Raw genomic sequence first — 27,638 nt, 5'->3', positions numbered from 1 at the left:
ATTGCTTACAGAAATAAAAAAGGGACGATATGACTAAGGAACATGCTTTGCATTTTTACACTTACAGCTGACAGTTATAGGCCACCAAAACTTTTTATGGTTAGTTACATTTTCAACTCTAGTCCAAAAGAGCTGCTATCCTGCTACTTTTGGATGCACCTCTGCTCCGACACACCTGAAACAAATGAATGGCTTGTTACCAGACCTTTGCCAAAGTTCATGGCATCCTGAAGAGGTAATTCAGTTATTTAATTCAGCTGTGTTGGAGCAATAAAGTATCTAAACGTTACAGGGTTAGGGCAGTAGCTCTTTAGGACTGGAGTTGGAGACCCCTGTGATAGACTATCAGAAAGATGTGCATAATTGTGAAGTGAAAGCAAAGTTATACACTTTTTGCAAAGACTATTACAAATGCAAATCTAAAAGTGTGGCCTTAACTTGAATTAAGTCAGTACTTTGAAAATTGACCTTTATCTCCAATCACAGCTACAGGTCTGATGCAGAAAGAAAACCATTCCCAGAGCATGATGCTACTACCACTATGTCTCACCATGGGGAGGGTTGTGTTAAGGGTGATGTGCAGTGTGAGTGTTCCTGTGGTAATATAATCAATCTTGATCTCATCTAAGCTCCCTCAACATGCTTGTGTCTCATTCTTCTTCTTATGGCTATTTTTCAACAATGACTTTCTTTTTTCAATGACAATGACAACAATGACTTTCTTCTTGCCAGATTTGTGGTGTGCCCCACCAATAGTGGTCCTGCCAACAGAATCCTCTGCAGCTCCTCCAGGTTTACCATGGGCCTCTTGGCTGCTTCTCTGATCAATGCAATCGTCCTCTGACCATGACTTGGTCAATTGGCAGTGCCACACTTTTTCCATTTGCATATGACTGATTAAACACTACTCTGTGAGCTCAGGATGTCTTTTTACAACCCAACCCTGCTTTAAACGTCTCCGCAACTTTCTCCCTTACCTGTCTGTTGTGTTTCTTGGTCTTCAAGATGCTGTTTTAATCTCTAATTCTCTCTAACAGACTTCTGAGACCATCACAGAACAGCTGGATCTATACTGAAAATAAAGCAACAGGACTTTTTTTATTTAAATCTTTATTTTACCAGGAACATCCCAATGAGGTTAAAAACCTTTTTAAGGGAGTCTTGGCCAAGATAGGCAGCATCAAATTCAATTAAGTTACATACTATATGTCATAAATAAATGGCTTTTGAAGGCATGTTGCACAGAATTTATTTAGGGGTATCAGAGTACAGGAGGTAAAATACAAATGCTTTAAAAACCTAACGTTTCTTTTGTATTTTATCCTTTTCCTTCCTCTTTACAATTATTCAGGAGTCCCACTGGTATGAAAACTACAAGGTACAGGGATGTCTTAATTTACATTGTATAGAACTACTCAAATGATAAACATAGCTTTTCATACCACATTTTAGATTTTACAATGCAAATAAACTAAACATCATGATAAACTACTGATGTTACCCATCCATTCATTTACTGTCTGCAGTATTGCACCATGTAAGAAAGCATTGACATGATTCTGTTTGAAGACTAGCATAATTCCTTCCTTTTCAGCATGAATACTTTAAACTATTTTAGATAAAACATTGCAACATTTAGCATTAATCCCAACTTAACACTGTGACTATTTTCTATCAAAGCCTCAGAAGGCACAGCATCATTAAAAAGTGTGACACCATCTTTACAGCTTTTGACTCTTGCAGCTTGACATTGATGCTCTGCAGTGGTACCTGTAGGACATGCTCTGCAGCACTGTCAACAGAGACATGAGGACTGCCAGCTCATGTGTTTGACCATCTTTGCAGTAGCCTGAGTGAATTAGATTGCTTTTGATCACTGCTGCAACAGAGGCAGGGGGCTGCACCATTGACTGGCTGATGCTCGTCTGTCCTTCTCAAGTCTTTTTCTTCAACATAAATGATTCTTGTTTCTCTAATTTTAGTAAATAGTGCATCTGCTGGGTCGATCCATGTTTTAGCTCTTTATTAAAATATATAAATCATCATATTTAGCTCAGAGTAAAATACTAAGGAGATTTAATGTGGGATTTGAAGCATGCGAATTATTACTGAATACCATTTTAGTGAACTCTGCTATAGACGGTCGCGGTCTCCAAGGGGTTTATGTAACAGCTTGTCATTCATTTAAGTCCATGACCTTGAAGTGAATCTATGTTCTTCAGGCTTTATGTGCTTCCACTGTCGGACTCTAATTTAAAGCTATTAACAGTCGTGCTAACCAGAAGTCGCTTGTACATTAAAGTAATTCATTTTTCTCCTCCAAGGTTAAAAAGTGGGTTTCATTTATGAGTCACACGTTGTTGATCACAGTGGCTCCCCATGAGTCACAGTCCTGGAATAGCATGACCAGTAAATATAATAAAAGTATTAATGCTCTGTGCATATCTTGTTTTGTTGTTGGGAATAAACCAGAACATTATGTCACTTGTTTCTGTGGTGCATGTAATCTCCCTGCTCACTTAAAGACTGTCTCCTTGTAAATGGGTGTGTTTGTGTTCATCGGAGCATACTTTTGCATTGTAGGAATGAAATAATCATTTAAAGAAATCTGATGTCAAATTGGGATATTCTTTCTTTTCTGCATTTAACAATGCCATGCAATGAAATTTAAGGTTATTGAACCTTGAATATTGGATAGATTTATCTTTTTTCATTTAAAAGGACACAAAAGCTTCTTTTAACCCTGACTGAGGTGAAATTATTTATAGGGGTACTAGGATATTTTTTATCCCGATACCCCTACAAACATATGCTCTAATATCAGCACCTTAGCATGTTAAAGCCCGTTTAAACAACCAGTGGTGCTTGTGAGCTCTTCACAATCCTAATTGGCTGATCTGTCAAACGCACCAGCAGCTGGAAATCAGGTTAAAAACACAACTTTTAGAACAACATCTATTAACACCACCTGATAATAAAAGATTGACAGTAGAAAAGGACTGAGTGTGACTGAGAACGAATCCAGGAGACATGACCTCTTGACTGGCCTGCGTTTAGATTTAATTGACATATCTAGAGTTTAGGTTTTAATTTGAAGGTAGTCTTCTAATGAGCCTTATTTTGAGGCATGGTGCCTCGACTCCAATATGCAGGACTAATTAGCTGCAGAACTGAGATCTAAGGTGTGCCATCATTTGTTTTCATTAGTTTTTAATTATTTACCACTAGATCCTGGATGTGGGCCTTAATTAAATTTTTATAATGTTATTATACAATTTGTGTGCGTTTTTTTTTTTTTTTTTTTTTTACCTAATGTGAGTCTCTGTGGTTTTTGCAGCTGTCGTACAAGCAACAGAAAAAGCCTGATCGGAAGCGGTCAGTCATCGGGTTTACCACGACCCCACTCTCCGCTCTCTTCTCTTACAGGTGAGTACATGTTGTCATCATCGTTAGGTTGTACATAGATGGTGCCATTAATGCACTGTATTCCCCCACAGGAAGGCTGTCTCATTGTGTAATGCATGAAAAAAAACGTGCAAAAGAGCACAGGAAAATGTACAAGGCACTCTTTTGCAACAATGAGTACAAATTACACATCTTGTCTGGGGCTCTCATTCCTTTTTCATATTTGCCACCAGAGAATACACAGTAAAAAATATAATATTCAGGCAGACTATTAGTGGGTGATCCTACTATAAGATGAAAATGTGTTTGGCACCAAAAACAATGAGAGAGCATGAGGCTTCAGTAAGTATTGATTGTATTGTTGAGTTTTATCAGTTAGGTCAGCACTGTGGCCAAGAATTTAACGGTACAGCAAATTAAAAAGACTGTGATTGTTTTGATTAAATGGTGGCCTGTAGAGAGGAAATGCACAGGACCAGAGGGAGGGAGACCTCATTTACCACAGGGCGTTTTATTTCCTGCCATTGCTTAGCAGACAGAGTGCTGCAACTTGGACTGTTTAGTCTGCGTTTTGACCCGATGAAAGAGCCCCGATGTTGAGATGAATTCAGGCTCTGAAAGCCCCAGTGTTTTTACTAATGAATGTGTTCAGCTTTGGGATGACGTAACGCTGTGGCTGAGGCGTAATATTTATATCAAAGGTAAGAAGAGCAAGTTTTTTGGGCAGCCATTCAACTAGATGATTATTCAGGCAATGATCTATCTCAAAGTAAAAGCTTGGAATGCCTCCTTAAAAACTAAATATTCAGAGTAAACTGTGTGATCATTTTTAAGTGGTTATCATAAAGGTAGTTTTACTGTTAATTAATACTATGATCATCTGTATAAAAGAGGCTTATCTTCTTCTTCATAACAGGAAAGGGTATCATAGCTCTTGGTCAGTTATGTTATCCCTCCCAAGTTAAATGTTTTGGGGGGGTTTTCTATATTTGAATGCTGTTAAACGCAACCTCTTATTGTTGCCTTTAAATTAGTGCTAAGTTGGATAGTGAACGTTATTTCAGGAAGATATCTAAAATATTAATGCAGACAGGAAAATATAAAAGGGTCTTGCTTTAGTCTGCCCTGTCAATGTTAAAATTTTATGAATACTGATGGAGAAATTATATTTGATCATTGATGAAGCACATAAAAGTTTTGCTGCAACATTTTTCTAAAAGAGGTAGAAAGGGCAAAGCATATGCACCTCAACTGCCCCAACTGTTTGATGAAATATATGGTATATTTTAAAGTCAATCAGAAGAGAAAACCATGTGATATTTTTGCCAAGCCCTATCCATATCTAAAGTCCGGTAATCTGTGTTCTCTTGCCACTCTTTAGACCAAGCTATCCTGTGTATGACTTGTGAGAATTAACTTACCCCACTCTGTCACTCCTAAAATGTTCTGAAAGTCCAGAAAAACTGCATAGGATGCATAGGAACTTATACATGTAAGAGTTATTTATTCATCATCAGAACGTGGAAATGGTTCAAAAACTCTATATCGTTGTTTTTAAAGAGAACATGTTACACAGCTCTAAATGTGAGGAAATTAGGTGGCTTTTGTGCTTGTCCTTGAAGTATTTGTATTGCTTTTGATGCAAACCTGCTCTGAGTAGTGAGAGTACACTGGGATCAAGGGTGTGAAGTTCAGTGTTCCACTTCATCTGGGTTGTTACTTGTGGTCTGACATTACAGTCAGTTCTTTTAAAATTTTTACACACTACAATTCCATATGTCATGCAGCTTTAACTGGAGCGTGATTGTCCCGAGGTAGTGCATATTCCTACACCACTGAAATGTAAAGCAGATCCACAGTAGTATTGTAGAAGAATTACTTTTTGATAAGTTTATCTGGAAAAAAAGGAAGTAGTACACACTACTACAACTGCAAATTGTGAAACGGCCGTTTTGTTTTTATGCTTACATTAAAACTAAATGGCCTATTTTCAAACATTTTGTTTTAATATTAATGTCAATTTTGCCTTTGGAAAAAGTACTTAAAAACAACTTTTGGGCCCATTATATAAAAACAAAATCGTGTTTGTCCTTGTGTCTTCAAGATTTTACAAGCCATTCCCTTACATTTTTGACATGATATCCTCTTTTGCCACCTCCTCATGGAGGTCAATCTATCCTTTTGTAGATGTAATGACATTCTTGCATATTGAGCTTAGTTTTTTCCCCATTAAAAGACAGAATACAATATGAGTAAAATTTGATGGCTGTACCTCTGGCTGGTGAACCGTTGTTTCCTTTTTCTTTTACAATATTTAATTCCTTGGCCTTCTGTACTACCTAGTTTTGACATTCATGTTTAAGATCCTGCCATGTTGTTGCATTTCTATTCCTAGTAAGTACATTTTATGCTGTATTTAAAGCAATTTAAAGTAGAGTGTTGTTTTGTTTTTGTAAGCTTTCATTTGAAAAAATTAATGCTGCTTTGGTTCTTATTATAAGCCTGTTTTTATTTCTCTATCACAGCAGAGATCAGGCTTTTGAGTTTGCAGCAATCACATTTATAACGCTGTTGACCGTCTCTAAGAACATAAATTATATCAGATTAGTTAGGCAATTGTATAAGTTTATCCAGTGATTTCATAAAGAATTAAACATACTCAAAAACTATGTTTTTACTGAAACGGGATCTTGGAAGAATGGTTAATAGTATATTATGCTACTATTAATTGCTTAGAGAAAGTAGTACAAAGACACATGAATAGAGGGCTTATGCTATTCCAAACCAAGTACCTGTGCAGTCTGAAAAAGTGCAAAACAATGTGTCCCTATGGATGAGCTTTTGTTGCAAACAGCGATTGTATAACACTTCCTTTCTCTTTAGCCCAGTTTCCAACTCTTAAAGAATGCACTGTGGTTAAAATTACTGCAAGATATCAGAGCATTTGCTGTAAAACAGGTTTTTATTATTTTAAAGCAAAAGCAAAATGATCTTAGAGATTAGTACAGGTAGCATCAATAAAACTGCAGACTGCGTGTATTCCCTGGAGAGTTTAGATTAACAAGCTTTCCAAAAGTCTAGTATGGTCCAAGGCAGACACAAGTTGAAAGCTCTGACTTTTCTGCACTCTGTTCAGCTTCTCTGGTCTACATGTGTTTTATGGATTTGGAGAAGGCCTTTGAACGTGTTCAATTAGATATTTTGTGGTGGTTGCTGCAGTGGTGTGAGCGATATCTGGGTGGCTCTTATGGGCTATCCAGTCCTTGTTTGCTCAAAGCAAGAGCTGTGTCTACATTTTCGGCACAAAGTTGAATCTGTTCACAGTGCACATTGGACTATGCCAGGGCTGACCTATGTCACTGACTTTGTTTGTAGTGGTCATGGACAGGATTCCAAGGCATATATGGGGAAAGGATGGTGTCCTGAGGTCAGCCAGTAACTTCAGGATCTCATCTTGAATGATGTAATTCTGTTGGCTTCTTTTGGTGACCTCCAGCGTCCATTGGAGTGATTCACTTCTGAGTGTGAAGCAGCCAGGATGAGAGTCAGCTCCTCTAAACCGTGGCCAAGGTTCTTGAACCAAAAAAGGTGGACTTCTCCCTCTGGGTTGGGGGTCTGTCTTTGCCTCAAGCAGATGAGTTTAAGTATATTTGTGTTTTATTCAGTGATGGTAGGATGGAATGAGTGATGGACAGATGGCTTGGGGCTTTGTCTGCAGTAATGCCGGCATTGCTCAGGTCTGTAGAGGTGAAGGCTCTGAAAGCCTGTATCTGGGATCTTGTCTCTTGGTTATGATCCATATCACATGACCAGCATCTGAAATGAGCTTCTTCTAGAGGGTGGCTCGATTCAGCCTAAGAGATAGGGTGAGGAGCTTCATCATCTGGGGGGAGGTCAAAGTAGGGCTGCTGCTTCTCCGCATTGAAATGAAGCAGCTGAGGTGGTTCAGGCATCGGTTTAGGATGCCCACTGGGAACACCTTGGTATCCCCCAGAATGAGTTGGAGGAAATCACTGAGGAGAGGGATGCCTGAGGTACCTTCCTGGATCTGTTGCACCTGCGACCCGATCTTGGATAAGCAGAAGACGATGGATGTATATACTCCATTCAGCTGAAAGTCTCCCTCTCCCTTCCATCCTGAATGGACTGTAGACATGTCACAAAATGTCATAGAAAATAATTTCCTTTCAAGTAGCTTCTTACATCTGTTTTCTCTGACATTATTATGAACACCTCTCTGACACTGAAAATGTCTAAATTAGAATTGTCTTCCCAGTTACACAACCCACGTCAAAAAGCGATGTCAATGTGACCTGGTAGCACTTAATATGGTGCATTCACTGATTTAAGTTTCTAACTTAAATGATTTAAGTTTCTAACTTAAATCACTGGTCAGGGGTGATCAAGGGTGTTTGATGCCTGTCAACACCCAGTTGCTTGGTGCATTACTACTCCCAACATTAGGGTCTTTAAGGAACTATTTAAAGTTCAGATAAAAGTTTTAATGTCAGTATATTCTGTTTAGTTAGTTGTGCTAATTATGTCTTTGTTATGGTAGAGGGGCTTGATGTTGATTTTTCAAACATCTACTTTGTAGTTGGTTAGTGTGACAGTTTGATTAAAACCTTAAGTAGTTATTATAACAAAGATTCCCACATGATGTTTTGCCTTATAACAACATTGTTAATTTTTCACTCTTTTTGTTGTCACATCTCAGTCTAAGATAAGATAAGATAGACTATTGATCTCACAATGGAGAAATTAACTTGTTGGGTAGCAGCTCTTAATAACACACAAGTAGGGTGCAGATAGTTATGTAAATCAAAGTTATGTGCAATCAAAGAAGAACAAGGTAGATGTGCAAAAAACAAGTAATAATAATAGAATAAAATTAAAAAAAAGCTGAGATGAGCTGGATCACATTCATAACTATAATAGTTAGATGCTTCATTATTTCTTATTTGAGTTTGGAAAATTAAAAAGTAAATAACTAGTTTGTTGCTTGATTTACTTTTATTTTATGTGTTTGTGATATTGATCTGTTTTACTTCTAATTGAATCTGGACTCCAATGATTAGGTTTTCTGACTGCAGGTTCTTTCCTCTTTATACATTTATTTCATCTCCTTTTCTGTGTATTTGTTTATGCAGGAACAAGCCCACAAGACAGCCCAAGAAATTTCTCCCCCAGTGCCTCTGCTCATTTCTCTTTTGCACGAAGGTAACTGGACCCAAGATGTGATTATATACTGAATTATAAATCCAGAGTTGTAGCCAATTAGTCAGGAAAACAATAGTTCAAAGTATTGAACTTTTTTGATTTATACCTTCAAAAATGGCATCAATCACATGTCATTTAATGTTGTATTTTTTATTATAATCCACAGTCATTGCCACAGAGCAGACAGGTAACTTCAAGTTAGACTTTCACTTGTCCTAAATAGAAAATAAGACATTAATCTGACATTTGTCTGGAGTTTCCTCCATGGTTCACTCCCTGCTTCATGAGTTTTCTTACTTTAATACTGCAGTCATATTCATTGAGCCATCTCCATTTAGTTCCACATTTATTAACTTTTTTTTAATTATGTATATGAATTAACTAATGGGTTTAATTAAGAACAATACTATAGAAGCACACTATCCATCTCCAACTACATTGACCATTTAGGTTTGAGATGTTTTCTCATGTTTTGATTACAAACATGGGAGCGCCTTTTTTGCAGCTAAGCATGTTGAGATTGTATATGTTAAAAGCTGTTAGCTTCTAACCCTGAGGCAATTTATAAACGTTTTCTGTGTTAACGTTTGGGTCATTTATGAGTTTTTTTTGTTGCTGTTCTGTAACAGGACTGATGGACGCCGCTGGTCCCTGGCATCCTTGCCCTCCTCTGGATATGGAACCAACACGCCCAGCTCCACAGTCTCTGTAAGCATCAAGCAGTCAAATTACATGGCTCTGTTAATTCTCATTATATTTTTTAAACTACCATGTAAACAACACTACATATTGGAGATAACTGCTACATTGTAGTCCTGTCATCCTTCTGCGACATGCAAACACAGGCAGTGGTCTGCAACTCCAGTCATTGAGTGCCACTGTCCTGCAACTTTTGGATGCATCCTTGCTCCAACACGCCTGATTAAAATTATGATTGATGACCAGGCCTTTGCAAAACTCGCTGACATGCCAAGGAGGAAATTCAGCCTTTTGATTTAGATGTGCTGGAGCAGGGATGCATTCAAAAGTTGCAGGACAATGGCACTCTGGGACTGGAATTACAGGTCCCTGCACCAAGGTATCTGCTACTCACCGCAACTAACAGAAAAAGCATCATCTCATTGAAAGTTGCTTAATAGTCACCATATAACTAACACTGCGTGAAAAAAAGATTTTACAGGGGTTCCAATATTTTTCCTAATTTGCTCTGCTATTTTATGACATCTTCAGGCAGTGTGTTTAAGGTTACTATCTATGGGGTATGATAACTGTCAAAAAAAACCTATGCATAGGTGTCTAAATTTGTAAATGTAAATAAACATGAATACATTTAAGATTTGTATTTGTGCCTTGTTGTCAATTTATACATACATGTCACATCGAATGTTTAATCTGTGAGATTAAATGTTTAGAAATTCCAAATACAAGTTACGATACAAGTACAAATCACAAATTTACAGTACAGACCAAAAGTTTGGACACACCTTCTCATTCAAAGAGTTGTCTTTATTTTCATGACTATGAATATTGTAGCTTCTCACTGAAGGCATCAAAACTATGAATTAACACATTATATACTGAACAAAAAAGTGTGAAACAAGTGAAAATATGTCTTATATTCTAGGTTCTTCAAAGTAGCCACCTTTTGCTTTGATTACTGCTCCGTACACTCTTGGCATTCTGTTGATGAGCTTCAAGAGGTAGTCACCTAAAATGGTTTTCACTTCACAGGTGTGCCCTGTCAGGTTTAATAAATGGGATTTAAAGCCTCCTTGAACCACCACCACTTTTTGAGGTGGTCTCGGTCCGCTTCCAAATGGACTCTGGTGCGGTTCGCTTATGGTCTGAATACAAACCGGCCTCGATCCAAACCAACTACAAAAAACGTACGTCTCTTTGGACATAAAAAGCCATCGTAGCCGGTAGCAAAGGTGTATGTTGTAAGGTAATCATACCTGATAAACTGTGTGTTGCTTAGCAACGCTACTGGGTTGTTGTGGGACAAGGCACATAGAAAACGTCGGCGTTCAGCACGCATTCTCCGACGGGGTTCCAAAATTACAAATGGAACGTCTCAAAATCTGTGTTGAATGAGCTGCTCTTCACTCTCACAATAATATTACAGTTGTAATAACGGCACAAATATGCAGAACAGAGGTGCTGCATGCAGCATGTCTACAGCTGTTTTCCTCAATTTCCGGGTTTGTGCTCTGTCCCACCCCCGTCATTTCTGTCCAATGGGAACAATGATCGTCACCCGCGTGGCTTTGTTTACAAGTAATAGTTCACTTGCAAAAAGTACAATGTGAAAGCAAACCGCACCAAATGAAAAAAATAAAGTTCGCTTTTGGTCCGGACCAAACAAGCCGACCAAAGGACTTTCCTGATGTGAATACACCCTAAAACCCCTGATGAACCTGTTACACTCCTTACCAGTTGGTGGCGGTAATGTACCTGAAAGTTGTTAGCCAACCCCTGTTAAACAAGAAGAAGAGGAAGTGGGTCTTGTGCTGTTCCCTTGTGAAGATCTGTTTCCCCTGTGACTGAGAATCATCAGGTTAAAGTGAAAATGACACATGTTGGAAAATACTTTTATTTATTTATTTGTTTTTTTTATTGCCGAGAGAATCACTAAAAAACCCCAAAACACAGGGAACAGATCTTCGCAGGAGAACACCAAATTCCCACACTTTCTGCCATGGTGTCATCAGACTGGGAGGCAGAGTTAATTTGCCGTTTATCTTTTGAAAAGCAAAAAGAAAAGAAGGTGGTAAATAAGGCCATTATACCAGACTAGGGATGAAGAAGTTGTCTTAAAAAACCTCTGAGGCCTTCAGAGAACAGCTATATTTATTTGAGATTTCACATTCACACAAGCAGACTATTTACTAATTAAGTTGACTTATAATGGAAATTGGTTGCATGAGGATATTAGAGTAAATGTGTGTGTAAGAGCACCCAACAACTGTCACTGTTCAGATTTTTATTTTATTTAAAAAAAACATTAAAACCATAATCTGTTTCTCAATGTTCCCTTCACAATACCAAATAATTTACTTTGTACTGGTCTATCTCATAGACTTTATTATTATTTCATGTCAAGGACGCTATCACATCAAATTATAAAAAAGTAAATTAGAGTTTGAGGTTGTAATGTTACAAAATGTGGTATGAATAATGCTCCAAGGTACTGTATTTGGACTTTTTTGACCTGTACTGTTATTTATAGGAAGAAGCCTGAGGTTGCATCTGTCAAAATATATATGAGCACACATTAACATACAGGTCCTTCTCAAAATATTAGCATATTGTGATAAAGTTCATTATTTTCCATAATGTCATGATGAAAATTTAGCATTCATATATTTTAGATTAATTCCACACTAACTGAAATATTTCAGGTCTTTTATTGTCTTAATACGGATGATTTTGGCATATAGCTCATGAAAACCCAAAATTCCTATCTTACAAAATTAGCATATTTCATCCGACCAATAAAAGAAAAGTGTTTTTAATACAAAAAACGTCAAATAATCATGTACAGTTATGCACTCAATACTTGGTCGGGAATCCTTTTGCAGAAATGACTGCTTCAATGCGGCGTGGCATGGAGGCAATCAGCCTGTGGCACTGCTGAGGTCTTATGGAGGCCCAGGATGCTTCGATAGCGGCCTTTAGCTCATCCAGAGTGTTGGGTCTTGAGTCTCTCAACGTTCTCTTCACAATATCCCACAGATTCTCTATGGGGTTCAGGTCAGGAGAGTTGGCAGGCCAATTGAGCACAGTGATAACATGGTCAGTAAACCATTTACCAGTGGTTTTGGCACTGTGAGCAGGTGCCTGGTCGTGCTGAAAAATGAAATCTTCATCTCCATAAAGCTTTTCAGCAGATGGAAGCATGAAGTGATCCAAAATCTCCTGATAGCTAGCTGCATTGACCCTGCCCTTGATAAAACACAGTGGACCAACACCAGCAGCTGACACGGCACCCCAGACCATCACTGACTGTGGGTACTTGACACTGGACTTCTGGCATTTTGGCATTTCCTTCTCCCCAGTCTTCCTCCAGACTCTGGCACCTTGATTTCCGAATGACATGCAGAAAATGCTTTCATCCGAAAAAAGTACTTTGGACCACTGAGCAACAGTCCAGTGCTGCTTCTCTAAAGCCCAGGTCAGGCGCTTCTGCCGCTGTTTCTGGTTCAAAAGTGGCTTGACCTGAGGAATGCGGCACCTGTAGCCCATTTCCTGCACACGCCTGTGCACGGTGGCTCTGGATGTTTCTACTCCAGACTCAGTCCACTGCTTCCGCAGGTCCCCCAAGGTCTGGAATCGGCCCTTCTCCACAATCTTCCTCAGGGTCTGGTCACCTCTTCTCGTTGTGCAGCGTTTTCTGCCACACTTTTTCCTTCCAAAAAATGAAGCAATTTAACTGGTATAACGTCTGCAGAATGTGTTGTTTTGGACTTGCTACCGCATTTATCACGGGCTTTTATTGCGCGATCTGCGTATGGTTCTTGGAGCTCCTCTGGGTTTCGCAGGGGACCGGACTGAATACAGTGGGGTTACGGTAAATACGGCACTGAGTGAAGCAACTGGAGGCGAAGCTAAGCAGCCTGGTGCAGTACCACCAGACACAAGGGATGATTCAAGATGGTGTGTCATTTTTTTAAACTTTATATTTGAATCTTTAGAGAATTATTTATTTAAATATATTGCTATGCTTGGTGGGACCAGCCCACCTGTCCCTTGTCAGTTTTCCAGCTCTGATCCAGGCAGCTCTGATCCTCTTCGCTTTAGGAAAGTTGTGCAGACTAACGGCTGCTGTCGTGGTATTGCTGCCACCACCAGCAATGCACCGTTTCACCATATTAACACTGTTTTTAACGCAACTTGGCTTCTACCTGAGCCGTTTATCATTGACACTCACACAGTGAATGACCAGAGACTTCCCCTTTGACGTCGTTTCCAGAGCAACTTTGGGCTTGCAAAATGTAACACTGAAATATGCTTATGTTGTGTCACAATTGTCTTTTATTGCATCTTTAATCCTAAAATCATGTTAATTTCTGCCCAATTCCTTCAATAAATAGTTGTTTTCTTCCAATTTCTGCATTTGTGGGAAACCGTGTCACAGGCACTTTAAGGTTGAAGTTGAATATATTTGATTATTTCAAAGCAGCATATTCTTATTTTTCCTGGTGAATGATGATTTAATTTACTTCTCTTTTGTTTCCATTATTCCTGTTTAACCAATCTAGTGGGTTAACTGGATAACTGTTGGTTCTTTTTCCATATTAGACGGAGCTTATTTTTGCCAGCTGAGAATGAACAGTGCCTGGAACAAAACATTTTTCTTCTCTAATCCATAAAATGAAATATCAACAATTAATGAAATTTACTTTTAAAACACATTGATTCACTTTAAGCAATATAATTGGCAGTCATCACTAAAGAATGCCTTACCTTAAAGACAATGAAAACTAGCTGGAATGTCAAACATTAATTACATTAATAATTAAAGCAGTGTATTGATTTGTAAAGTGAGCTTTATTAACATGAAACACTAAATTGAGTGTTTAATGTGAGTCAGCTAGCAGCTGTCAATATGTTATTGCAGGTTTCTATTTTTTATATAAGGAAGTAATGTTCTTTTAACAGTTCAATAAAGAAAATAAATGCAAAATATTTAGTAAACAAATATATTTTCAAACATGAAAAGATCATTCAGTTTTTTTGATTTGTTTAACGAAACACCAAAAACAATGTCAGAACCTACCGTTCGGCTTTTTAAAATGTTTATTGAACTTGGAAATACTGGAATTTATAAATGTTTAATGTTTCCTTTTTAAAAATCACAAACCTTGTTTTTATAACAAATTATATTAAATTATAAAATTTCTTAGAGCATTTGATTAATTTGATGATTTTCTACTTTATAAAGACTCCATTCTTGATAAAAAATATCAAACTTAAAAACGTATTTTAAAAAATAGATTTAAAAAAGACTGCAATGCTGACAATAATAGTCAATAAATTAAGTTATTATTGTTTAAAGTGAACAAAGCTGAACATTGGTTAAAAAAATTAAAGATTGTTTCAAAGGCGATCAGGTTAGCCTCCCACACAAGTCCATTTTAACATACAGACCATAGTGAGGTATTGATCTTCCCAAAAATTCACTAATCGAGTAACAAACCGGCACCATAGTGGCACAGTATTTTTTCCTTTGTAGTACAGACAAAAACATCTTTTTTTTCATTTTCATGGTGAATATATATTTGTTTCATTTTCAGTCATCCTGTTCATCACAGGAGAAGCTGCACCAGCTGCCCTTCCAGCCTACGCCTGATGAACTGCACTTCCTCTCCAAGCACTTCTGCACTGAGAGTATCTCCGGGGATGAATGCCGCAGAACGACGACCATGCGACCCCGCTCACGCAGTCTCAGGTACCGAAACCCTCTTTTCCTTTATTTCATAGAAACCTATAATTCTTGGCAATGTAATACATAAAAACATGCTCAGTATTACAGTATGATTTGTTTTAGCCCTGGAAGATCTCCATCTTGTTATGACCATGAGATCATCATGATGAATCACGTCTACAAGGAGCGGTTTCCCAAGGTAAGGGACCATCAAGAACTGTGCTTAGAGCTAAAGCTGGCCATTGAAAATCTTCTACATCATCAAAAAAATTTCTGCCCCACCTCACTCCAGGCCACCGCTCAGATGGAGGAAAAGATTCAGGAAATCATCCGCAGCAACTCTCCGGAGAGCGTCCTCCCTCTGGCAGATGGCGTGCTTGGCTTTGCACACCACCAGATAATAGAACTAGCCCGGGACTGTCTGGAAAAGAGCCGTCTTGGTCTCATCACTTCTAGCTACTTTTGCGAATTCACTGACAAGCTAGAGAAACTAGTTCAAGAGGTTAGTGTACTTTTGGACCTGTAAAGTTTTTAAAAAACTCTCTTAATGTAAATGTATTTTACCTTTTACACATGAAGGACTAAGTTCTTGTTTTATACTCACAACAGTGATGCCTTTTAAATCTAATTGTAATTGTCTATAAGACAAAACATATACTCAAATAGAATCTCTCCATTTCCTGTAGAGGGCTTTCTTTGTTTTATAAAACTGTCTCTGATTTATGTGATTTGTCTGGCATGACTGTGATATTCTCATCTCTTATCTTGTTGGTTGCTCTGCAGTCCACAGAGAGGTCAGACAGTGAGGAGGTAGACTTCATCAGAGAGCTGGTGAAGAAGATCCTCATTGTGATAGCTCGGCCTGCTCGTTTGCTGGAATGTCTGGTACGTTGTGTATCTCTCAACATCTGAAACTTACCTTTCATACTAAAACTTCACAGGTATTCAGTCTATTACTTGGTACACGTCTTACGTTTACATTTATTCTACAACAAATTAGTAAAACAGTTTTTATAGCATTTTAAGGGGGCTGGTGCCTGTCCCTCAATGAACAAAGGGCGGGGTACACCCTGGATGCGGTTCTAGTCACAGCGCAACACAGACACACATAGTACAGACAATAAGCAATTGTTTTTGACAAAAATCAGTTGTATAAATGAAGCTAATTGGAAATTCATGTTTTACTTTTATTTGATCAGCGCATCTAGGTACTTTTAATTGGTAAATCCCCAACTTCCTGTTTTTTTTGGGAACGGATCTGATGAGACATAGAAGCCCATTTACTTAGTCACTTTTCAAAATGGGAAAAAAGAAAATTCCATTTAAATAATGTGTGTTGATCTTCAGTAAAAGAGCTATTCAAGTAAACCTGCTTATATCTAGAGCCAGAACATTACTAAACGTTTGGTTAAAAATACACAAAGCTGACTGTTAGAAAACTAGAGCAGGAAGTGGCATCCTGGTGTTACCAAGACACCATAATAATCATTTATTTTACAATGTTTTTGACATATCTTTACCAGATGTCATGGAGGCCACTGTATGATGTATTCACATGGATAATTGTTGTCACTCAATCTCATCTTTGAGGCATTATGCTTTATTTATTTAAATAATGAAATACTTGATTATTGTTAAATACTACAATTATTAGCAAAATAAGAAAACTGCCTAGGGTAGCCTTTCAGCTTCCCAGTGTGCTGTATAAGCTTAACGCTGAATACTAAAGTGGGTCTCTGTGTTGCAGGAATTTGACCCAGAGGAATTTTACCACCTTCTGGAAGCAGCTGAAGGACACGCTAAAGAAGGCCAAGGCATCAAAACAGACATCCCTCGTTACATCATCAGTCAGCTGGGACTGACCCGAGATCCTCTAGAAGGTACAGGAAGCTCTGTGTTTCATCATCATCAGTGCCAATATAATCCAATGCAAAACATCTCATTAGAACTTCTAAATATCAATAACTAATTGAAAAGGTCAATTGATTTAATCATTTTGGAACATGTAATCCTTTTAACATCCAATTATTTCTGTCTGTGCTTACATGCTGAAAACCTAAACATCAGTCAAACCAAGTGTTGTTCCTGTTACATCGAGTCTCCAAATAAATAAATGAATGAATGGAGGAATTTCGTTTTGCAGAACCCAAAGAAACAAGCAAGCCCATTACCTATTGGCCCTCCGTCTCTGCAGATTCAGTAACCAACAACATTCATTATGAGTCATTAGAAAAGAATTGCCTCCCCACAGACCCGAAACAGATCCACACAAGCTGGTACATCAGCCAGGCTCCACGCACTTTACCCCTGAGTATCTCATGTGTTTGGTTTAAGCACCATCTCAGGTGCCTTGAGCAAACTCTTCGTAGGGACAGATGTTAAATAGCAGTGGAAATGTGTTTACAGGCTCTCTGGGGAGTGCACATGGTTCACATTGTTGCACGCAAACAAAACCTAAACATGCAAGATGGTTTCTAACGAGCAATTGTTCCAGAGTTGTGGTTTTCAAAAGGAGAGTTAGACATGTGTTTGTATTGCCAGATTTGATTTCCACTCCATTTGTTCTGAATTCAGTTTATCTTGGAGTCAGCAACTCAAAGCTAATTAGTGAATAAAGCCTCAAGTCTGCCTTTTCTAGTGTTTTAAATGCAATGATTTCTCAGCATTTTAAGTTGCTTTTCTCTGCTCTGCAGACATGTTTGTGAGCCTCACATGAGGTTGCTTATGTATTGTACTTCTTAAATAGCTGACTGAATTAAAACTGTAGTTTTTTTCTACTTTTATTTCGGTTATTAATTTAGTGCTTTATTGTCTATAGAAATTGCACAGCTGACAAGTAGTGACAGCGGCATTGCAGAAACTCCAGAAACCGACGATTCTGTAAGTTCTTAGAAGTTACTATATTTATTTAGAGCATCTGTATTGCAGATTTCTTTAATATTTTTCCTGTGTCCCATTCTTAGTCTCAGAGTCTCGGCACCGTCTTGCGATCCCGGAGGAAACCCTGTGAACTGGACTTCGAGATGATAAAACTCATCAGCAACGGTGCCTATGGGTAAGGAGATATAACCTCATAGTCCTATATTAATAGATTGCAGGAAATAAAACATTTTATTAAATTTCTTATTAACTAAAAATAAACCATTTTGTTGTGTTCAGCCCCAAAAGCTTTTTTTCCCCTGCTTACTGGTGCACTGTTTCCTCCACAGAGCTGTTTATTTGGTCCGGCACAAGGAAACCAAGCAGAGGTTTGCCATGAAAAAGATCAACAAGCAGAATCTGATGTTGAGGAATCAGATACAGCAGGCTTTTGTGGAAAGAGACATCCTCACCTTTGCTGAGAACCCCTTTGTTGTGTCCATGTACTGCTCCTTTGAGACGCGGCGACACCTGTGCATGGTGATGGAGTATGTCGAAGGTCAGAAAGCTCCAAAAAAAAAAAGCCTTCTGTTTTATTTCTATAGCGTGTTTATATTTATTGATTTTGTATTTTCCCCACAGGAGGAGACTGTGCCACCCTTTTGAAAAACATGGGTCCCTTGCCGGTGGATATGGCCAGAATGTATTTTGCAGAAACTGTTCTTGCTCTGGAATATCTTCACAACTACGGCATTGTCCACAGGGATCTCAAACCTGACAAGTGAGAACTGATGTTTTAGGCTAGATATGATCCAAAGATGTAACTTGAGTTATACATTGATAAACAGAAGTATCGCCTACCTGTGCAGTTCGTTGAAGAATTTCCTTCACACAGCCAATATAGCTGCAAGCACTGAGTGTCTTGCACATCTGGAGCCTGAAATGTATGACCATTCTTTGCAAATTAGCTTAAGCTCAGTAAGTTTCAGGGAGCGTTTCTATGAATATCAATATTCAACTGGTCCATTCTAACATATAAGTGTGCTTTAAACTAAATGTTTAAGCTCATTGTTCTGCTGGAAGGTGAACCTCCACCCCAGACTGAAGTCTTTTGTCGCCTCTAACAGATTTCCTTCCAGGATTTGCATAATTTTGACTCCATCCCAGAATATCTGACCAGCTGCCCCCTCCCTGCTGCAAAAAAGTCCCCACAGCATGACGCTGCCAAAATCTTCCGTCTATTTCACAAATATGCCCTGCTTTGTGTTAGTAAAATAATTCCAAATATTGAAATTTTTGGTTGTATCATCAAAAATCTGAAAAAGTTAGAGGTGTGAATACTTGTGCAGTGCCTGTTTTTGTATTAGTTTAGTTTGTAACATGTTAGCATAGAAATGTCTTACATATTGTTATATTAACAAATTATAACTCATCATGCTTCTTATAGTAAGACATAATGACAGTCATAACTCTCCAAAGTTTTAATGATCATTTTTTTCTGCCTGTCCTTCCTTTCTCACAGCTTGCTGGTGACTTCAATGGGGCACATCAAACTGACCGATTTTGGCCTCTCTAAAGTTGGTCTGATGAACATGACCACTAACCTGTATGAGGGACACATAGAGAAAGATGCCAGGGAGTTCTCAGATAAGCAGGTGAATGTCTCTTAACTCATTCCAGTTTAATCATATGTTCTTGCACAAAACTCATTAAGGTATGGATGTCTTTGTGCTACTTGTTCTTTGTAGGTATGTGGAACCCCAGAGTACATTGCTCCAGAAGTGATCCTGAGGCAAGGCTATGGGAAGCCAGTGGACTGGTGGGCGATGGGCATCATCCTCTATGAGTTCCTTGTGGGCTGTGTGCCTTTTTTTGGAGACACGCCAGAGGAGCTTTTTGGACAGGTCATAAGCGGTCAGTGTTACCAGGGTGTTTTAGTTTTATTTTATACTACATTTTAAAATCTCTGGAACTAAGACTTGTTTCTCTAATTGTGATTAATCAGTGTAATGTTCACATTGATATAACAGATCAGGGCCATGTTCAGTCCTCGAGAGCTACTAACCTGCAACTTTTTGATGCATCCCTTCTCCAACACACCTGTATCGAGTGAATGGCTGGTTACCAGGCATCTGCAGTGCAGAATGACATGCTGATGTGGAAATTCATCCATTTGATTCAGGTGTGTTTGAGCTGGAATGCATCTGGAAGTTTCAGAATAAAAGCCTGGACAACAGGGGATCAAAGGCTGAGAAGCTTCAAGACGTTTCAAGAAATAAAGCTTGTGTAATGTGATTTTTCCCATCTTTGTCTCACACATCAGTTTATCCTCAGTCCCTGATTATGCTGTCAATAATTAAGTTTGGTTGAAAAATATTTATTTATACCTACATTATATCAACCATTATATCTGATTGTTGAGGAAATCCTGTTCCATATTAGATTATATAAGTTGATTGAAGGCAGAATGTAAGGCTCGCAGGCCTAACAGGGTGAAGTGGCAACAGTGCTGTACTCTGTTTACCCTTCCTTTTTAGCTGCTGAAAGCTTCACTCTTGCACCCTTAATGACTTTAGACCTGTCTGAGCATGTTTTGTGTTCCCTGTGGCTATTTGTTTCCAAATAGTCCAACCCCACTCACCAGTCAATTTCTTTGTGCAACTCAAAATTTTCAGATCTGTATTCTGAAAGTCTTTCTCATTCTTAATAAGAAAGTCATTTCAAATAAGGAAAATAAATAAATAAATAAAACCAGAGCAGTTAGTTGCTCGAGCCAAATCATGTAATCTTATTGTTGTCCACATTTGCATGACACTGGCTGAAGTTGGGACCCAGTCAAGGGGAAAATCTAACAATCATTAAGTGTGATCAATGCTCCACAGGCCTGGCCTCATCCAAAAACAAAACGCAGTTTTAGCATATTAGCATGCAGCTGTTAGGATTTAGCTGTAAGCATCACGGTGGCTGCCAGAAACCTCGAAGATCTGGCAATTAAAAGCTGTTCCTATTCCATACAAACATGAATTTTTGGCTGATTTAGTCTCTAAAATTTAAGCATTATTCTCATTACATGTACTCTCAAATTATCAAAATCTGAATGCCATCTTTGCTTTATTTTATCAGCTAGGACATTTGCATTTTAGAAATAAAAAAGTTGCCATTTTATTGCATACAAAATCATAGTGGAAGGCACGTTTTCTGATGCAAGAGTTGCTTTGCTCAGTAATGCACAGCGTCTTTTGGTTGAATGCCGTTTAGCGAATCGGGAAAAATTCCCAGTCCTCACTAAGATGTTAATGAACCATTATGCATAGTGACCATATAAATGTTTTCAGTTAATTAAAAACTGACATGCCTCCAGTGACCTTTAAAAAAACAGATACCACATGGTGACTAATTTTGGCTCAGGACAACATGTAAAGTTTATAATGTTGTGACTTTGTTGCTCTATTGGTGGCAGCTTAAAGGGCATCTTCCTGAAAACAGGAGGCGTTATCCTGTCAGCGCTGCAGTTTCCAATGAATCGTGTTACTATATGTTGAGCTGTTGGATAATGGCCATCATATGGGACATGGAAATGAATGGCAAGCCATAACGACTTTGGTTTGCTCTCAATCAAACCACGCCAAGCCTCAGAGGGTAACTGTTAATTAAAGAGGCCTGAAACAGCCTGAATACACTCCACTGTGGCCTCAGGACGCACATACATATTCATAACCTGTGTCCAGATTTGATTAAAATGAAGGGGACAATCAGTATGACACAGACAGGGCTTCAAACATCTGTTCTCAGCTCATGAGACTTTTCACAGAGCATTAAAGAGTACACAAATTCATTCATTGATATCCTTACATTTAATTAAATGGTAAAGTTGGATTTGTTGGTCCTGGTACCTCAAAAGGAGGTCTCGAAATTGAACAGCTATAAATGTATAGGTTATTGTTTAGAAAGGAAGTTTTGAGTTTCTGTCTAGAAAAAAATCCAGCTGTTTGACTGATATACAAACCTGACGTGCCAGATGGTTTATCACACAGAACCATCTGGAAAGTTGTCAGTGCAGACACAGAGCAACAAAGCACGACGATGAGAGACAGTCTACCAATACGAGCTGCCATCGTTTGTAACAGTAACACTGGAAATATGACTGCATCCTAGAAAATAAATGCACGGGTTCATTTAGATCTACAGAAAAGCACACGTTACATTGGATTAATGATTCTAACCTGATGGGTGTAAGTTAGGGCTGCCCAGTATTAGAAAAAAAATTAATTGTGATAATATTATTAAATGTTATAATTAGGGCTGGGTGTTTTGTCCTCAAATTAATATCCCAATATTTTTTGGTACATGATATACAGCGTCTCATAAGCGAGTGAGTAAACCACTCACATTTCTGTAAATATTTTGTTATATCTTTTCATGTGACAGCACTGAAAATATGATGCTTAGATACAATGTAAAGTATTTAGTGTACAGCTTGTATAACTTTGTAAATTTACTGTCCCCTCATAAAAACTCAACATACAGCCATTAATGCCTACACCGCTGGCAACAACTGAAGCAGAGCATTCTGCCTTGCCTTAGTAAACCGGGCTGCAGGACAGTATTCCAAAATAACGGCCCCAAACCCACCGCCAAGACGACCACTGCCTTGCTAAAGAAATTAAATTAAATTTTTTTAACAAATAAAAAACTGAAAAGTAGGGCTGGCCATATTATTCGGCCCCTTCCCTTTCAGTGCAGCAAACTCACTCTAGAAGTTCAGTGAGGATCTCTGAATGATCCAATGTTGTCCCAAATGACTGATGATGATGAATAGAATCCACCTGTGTGTAATCAAGTCTCCGTATAAATGCACCTGCTCTGTGATAGTCTCAAGGTTCTGTTCAAAGTGCAGAGAGCATCATGAAGACCAAGGAACACACCAGGCAGGTCCGAGATACTGTTGTGGAGAAGTTTAAAGCTGGATTTGGATACAAAAAGATTTTCCCAAGCTTTAAACATCCCAAGGAGCACTGTGCAAGCAATCATATTGAAATGGAAGGAGTATCAGACCACTGCAAATCTACCAAGACCCGGCCGTCCCTCTAAACTTTCAACTCGAACAAGGAGAAGACTGATCAGAGATGCAGTCAAGAGGCCCATGATCACTCTGGATGAACTGCAGAGATCTACAGCTGAGGTGGGAGAGTCTGTCCATAGGACAACAATCAGTCGTACACTGCACAAATCTGGCCTTTATGGAAGAGTGGCAAGAAGAAAGCCATTTCTCAAAGATATCCATAAAAAGTCTCATTTAAAGTTTGCTACAAGCCACCTGGGAGACACACCAAACATGTGGAAGAAGGTGCTCTGGTCAGATGAAACCAAAATCGAACTGTTTGGCCACAATGCAAAATGATATGTTTGGTGTAAAAGCAACACAGCTCATCAACCTGAACACACCATCCCCACTGTCAAACATGGTGGTGGCAGCATCATGGTTTGGACCTGCTTTTCGTCAGCAGGGACAGGGAAGATGGTCAAAATTGATGGGAAGATGGATGGGGCCAAATACAGGACCATTCTGGAAGAAAACCTGTTGGTCTGCAAGAGACCTGAGACTGGGACGGAGATTTATCTTCCAACAAGACAATGATCCACAACATAAAGCCAAATCTACAATGGAATGGTTCACAAATAATAAAAATATCCAGGTGTTGGAATGGCCAAGTCAAAGCTGATCTGAATACAATCGAGAATCTGTGGAAAGAGCTGAAGACTGCTGTTCACGAACGCTCTCTATCCAACCTCACTGACCTTGAGCTGTTTTGCAAGGAAGAATGGGCAAGAATTTCAGTCTCTCGATGTGCAAAACTGATAAAGACATACCCCAAGCGACTTGCACCTGTAATTGCAGCAAAGGGTGGCGCAACAAAGTATTAACGCTGAATAATATTGCACGCCCCACTTTTCACTTTTTTATTTGTTAAAAAATTTTGACACATCCAATACATCCTGTCCAGGGTGTACCCTGCCTCTCGCCCATAGACTGCTGGAGATAGGCACCAGCTCCCCCGCGACCCACTATGGAATAAGCGGTAGAAAATGACTGACTGACATCCAATACATTTCATTCCACTTCACAATTGTGTCCCACTTGTTGTTGATTCTTCACAAAAAATTAGAATTTTATATCTTTATGTTTGAAGCCTGAAATGTGGCAAGAGGTTGAAAAGTTCAAGGGGGCCGAATAATTTCGCAAGGCACTGTATTTATTTGCCAAACACTTAAAAACCATGAATCCTTTTCCATTGATCCGGTCACATAAAATCTTAATAGGATACATTTGACTGTGTGTTTGTAATGTGGAAAAATGTGGAAAACCTCAAGGGGTATGAATACTTTAGCGTGGCACTATTTGTGAGATCCTACTTTAGTTGAATCTTGACTTTGAGATGAGGATGATCTAACTTTCCTTTTAAAACAAAGGTAAAAGCACATTTAAATGCTCCTTTTTTGTGTTCTTATTCTAATTAATTATGTCCATATGTTTGTAGATGAGATCAACTGGCCTGATGGTGAGGATGCTCCACCTCCTGATTCTCAGGAGCTTATCACCCTGCTGCTGAGACAGAATCCTCTAGAAAGGATGGGTGCAGGTGAGAAACTTGAACATCTAGAAACCTTTTGAGACCTACAGAGGTATAACAGGCCAGGTTTTATTTGCCACCTCAGCACTATTCATTAGTCTAAGCTACGGGTGAAGAAGCTGAGGTCATCGTACAGCACAGTGGTTTATCCTGTGGCGTACTGAACTCCCAGCTTTGATCAATTGCAGTTATTTCCTTATGAATCCAATTCCATGCATGATCAGACACTGAGAATTTGCAGAATGTAAAAGGGACCATGACCTGGGACAAAAGTCTTTTATTTTTTTGATGGTAAATGGAGTGAACTTATATAGCACCTTTCCAGTCATACTGACCACTCAAAGCGCTTTACTAGAGCCACATTCACCCAGTCACACTCACTAACACTAACCACCAACGCGCAGATCGGTAGACAATTTGAGATTAAGTGCCTTGCCCACGGGCACATCGACAAGTGGCAGGAGGAAGCTGGAATCGAACCTACAACCCTCGGAACTGAGCCACTGAGCCACAGTCGCCTCTTGTTCAGTCTGAGGACAGCTCGTCCAAGTTCCTGCTGCTGTTACTTTAAAGGTCACTGGCAGGAAATTCTTCTGCATGATTTATGGTCATTACATCAGTTTGTCCTGCAGCCAGAAGGGAAAAAGGAAACGCAGCGTAAGCTTTCCTTCGCCTCTTGTGTTAAACTGAAGCATTAAAGTGATTTGCACATTCTTCACATTTGTTCCTAGAAAACCTGTGTTTATCCCTCCAACAGGAGGAGCATCTGAAGTGAAGCAACATCAGTTTTTTCACAACCTGGACTGGAATGGCCTGCTGAGACAGAAGGCTGAGTTTATTCCTCAGCTGGAGTCTGAAGATGACACAAGCTACTTCGACAGTGAGTTACAGGCAGAAGCTTTTGATTAGTTCTTCTCTTCTCTCGTTCTCGACTTTGTGTGCTAAGGCAGCATCATATAAAGCTGTTGTTATGAAACAGTTAAGTTTCATTGCGCATTTAAAGCAACTTAGGATGAGTAACATTTAAAAAAGAAAATGAAAAAACCAATAAACCACAAAACATTACGTCTGTCTTTTCTCCCATTTATTTATTTATTTCTTTTCATTAAAAAACAAATATAGATGCAGAGGAAAAAAACAAACTCAGATCTGCTGATGAAAGTGTGAGAAGAACACATTTTTTTTTATCACATTTTGAGCTACATGGGGAAAATGCTGGGTTTTTATAATTTTAGGTCATAAAAACAATATCTCAAGTTTTGGACATCTCACAGAGTCCAGTCCTTCGTCTGAAAATGCAAAGTTGCCATAAGAAGAGCTGTTAGGTTATCACAAGAAAAATGTGCTCTGCTCAGAGGAGACCAGAATTAAACTTATTGGCCTACAGACAAAACGTTTGGTCGTATATTATTGCTGCACATCAACCTAAATAGACCATTTATACTGTGACACATAGTGGTGGCAGCATCATGCTCTGGGGCTGCTTATTTTAACAGAGAGAAGGAAACTGGTCAGAGTAGATTGGAAGATTTAAGGAGCAAAATACTCTGCAGTACTGGTGGAAAACCTGTTTAAGGCTGCAAAAAATGTAAGACTTGGGCACAGCAAATCAGTCCCTAGATGTGCAAAGCTGGTAGAGATATACCCCTTAAGACCTGCAGCTGATATTGGAGCAAAAGTTTGTTCAGCAAAATATCAAATCAAGAGGAATAAATACAAAGGCAGTTAGTAAAAAAAAAAATGAAACCAATAAAACGGTAATCTCTAAAACTGTTCATAGGCAGACTTTATTGAGCAGAATGTCCACAATACTTTTGTGTTGGTAACAGCAGCATATGCTGTATCTGTATAACAACAAATAAGTTGTCCTTTTGGAAATAAAATTCAAATTTACATGTACATTGATCTAAACAAAAAGGTAACACTTTACTACAGTTTGTATAAAATCCATCTGGAAACATCTGGCAATTTGGTTTAAAATCTCTGAAACTTAAATCCTCTTTTTCGCAGCTTGGCTCATAATTAAAAGTATTGTTTATCAAAGTAAAACAAATGGTGTTCTCCTTAAGCACAATTACATTTTTTACTAAAGCCAATGTTCTAGTTGTCTAATTACAGCGTTTTATTTTGTAAATGTACCTATTGGATCTACAAAGTCCATATTCTTCACAACAAGGCTGCAGTTGTTTTTTTATTACACATTTTTTTATTTTTTCTCCATCTGTTAAAGACAGGAGGAAATAAGTGAAGGTTTCTTGGTAAAATGCTGAATGAGAGCCTAAAAACTAAATATTTGAGAGCACAACCTGAGCCAAGGCCAACCCTTGTTTTGCACTGTTGTCTGTCTCTTGGCTTAGCTTCTCAAAAGGCTTTGTAGCTGACAGAAAAACAAACTGCGCTGATCCTGCTCCTCCGCTCTCTGCCTCGGCTCTCTCCTTGGCAGAGAAGTAACGTGTAGGAAATAAATGCTGCAAAAAACAATTAAAATAAAAACCTCCCTCCTTTCCAGCTCGCTCTGAGAGATACCATCACCTGGAGACCGAGGAAGAGGACACAAATGAGGAAGACTTCAATGTGGAGATGCGGCAGTTCTCCTCCTGCTCTCACAGATTCTCTAAGGTGCCTCTTAATTTCTGTCCTTGCATTGTTCTGGTCTCAGGGCAACACAGGAGCATCATCCTCACTGCCAAAGACGTTAGTGATGTAAATGAGCCAATGTCCTCATCTGTCCCCATCGTTCTCTCATGGGTTTTATATGGAAATCTGTGTCTGAAAACCTTGGTTTCACTCCTGCTTGTTCTGTTCTTACCCCCCACTGTATCAGACATCGATTTCAGCTTTGCACACATTTTCCACTTGCAAATTAGATGTGTGTTTTTTGTTGTTGTGTGTGAACACTACACTGTACAGTCACTCAAGCTGGGAGTCGTGCTGCATTGCAGTAAGCTTCCTCCTCACATTGAAACAAAACATTACAGTGAGTCTCAAAAAGCAGCAGGGAGTTTCAGAGGAAATGTTGAGCTACATTGAATGTCTTCACCTTTACAACATACTTGTAAGACATGATGTGGTTTGCATAACACAAACACAATTAT

General features: G+C 38.7%; 1 protein-coding gene across 9 annotated transcripts in view; it reads left to right on the top strand.

Annotated features, from left to right (window-relative positions):
- The window catches only part of mast4 (microtubule associated serine/threonine kinase family member 4), a 147,473-nt gene that overhangs the window by 107,696 nt on the left and 12,139 nt on the right, over window positions 1–27,638 (top strand). For 7 of the 9 annotated variants that reach the window (XM_047372083.1, XM_047372085.1, XM_047372086.1 and 4 more), the window contains 17 exons: window positions 3,338–3,426; window positions 8,556–8,625; window positions 9,255–9,333; window positions 14,922–15,076; window positions 15,176–15,251; window positions 15,345–15,554; window positions 15,836–15,937; window positions 16,800–16,932; window positions 17,871–17,932; window positions 18,016–18,107; window positions 18,262–18,470; window positions 18,554–18,692; window positions 19,434–19,566; window positions 19,660–19,825; window positions 24,451–24,552; window positions 25,301–25,423; window positions 27,053–27,162. In XM_047372083.1, coding sequence (XP_047228039.1) covers window positions 3,338–3,426; window positions 8,556–8,625; window positions 9,255–9,333; window positions 14,922–15,076; window positions 15,176–15,251; window positions 15,345–15,554; window positions 15,836–15,937; window positions 16,800–16,932; window positions 17,871–17,932; window positions 18,016–18,107; window positions 18,262–18,470; window positions 18,554–18,692; window positions 19,434–19,566; window positions 19,660–19,825; window positions 24,451–24,552; window positions 25,301–25,423; window positions 27,053–27,162 — 2,050 coding nt within the window. Of the gene's footprint in view, window positions 1–3,337; window positions 3,427–3,993; window positions 4,107–8,555; window positions 8,626–9,254; window positions 9,334–14,921; window positions 15,077–15,175; window positions 15,252–15,344; window positions 15,555–15,835; window positions 15,938–16,799; window positions 16,933–17,870; window positions 17,933–18,015; window positions 18,108–18,261; window positions 18,471–18,553; window positions 18,693–19,433; window positions 19,567–19,659; window positions 19,826–24,450; window positions 24,553–25,300; window positions 25,424–27,052; window positions 27,163–27,638 lie in introns of those variants that run through there. The other 2 variants (XM_047372084.1, XM_047372092.1) reach the window with 2 other exon arrangements.

The sequence above is a fragment of the Girardinichthys multiradiatus genome, chromosome 8, assembly GCF_021462225.1.
Source record: "Girardinichthys multiradiatus isolate DD_20200921_A chromosome 8, DD_fGirMul_XY1, whole genome shotgun sequence".
Taxonomy (NCBI): domain Eukaryota; kingdom Metazoa; phylum Chordata; class Actinopteri; order Cyprinodontiformes; family Goodeidae; genus Girardinichthys; species Girardinichthys multiradiatus.
The sequence above is the reverse complement of the archived record's forward strand: the minus strand, read 5'-3'. Positions and strand labels throughout refer to the sequence as shown.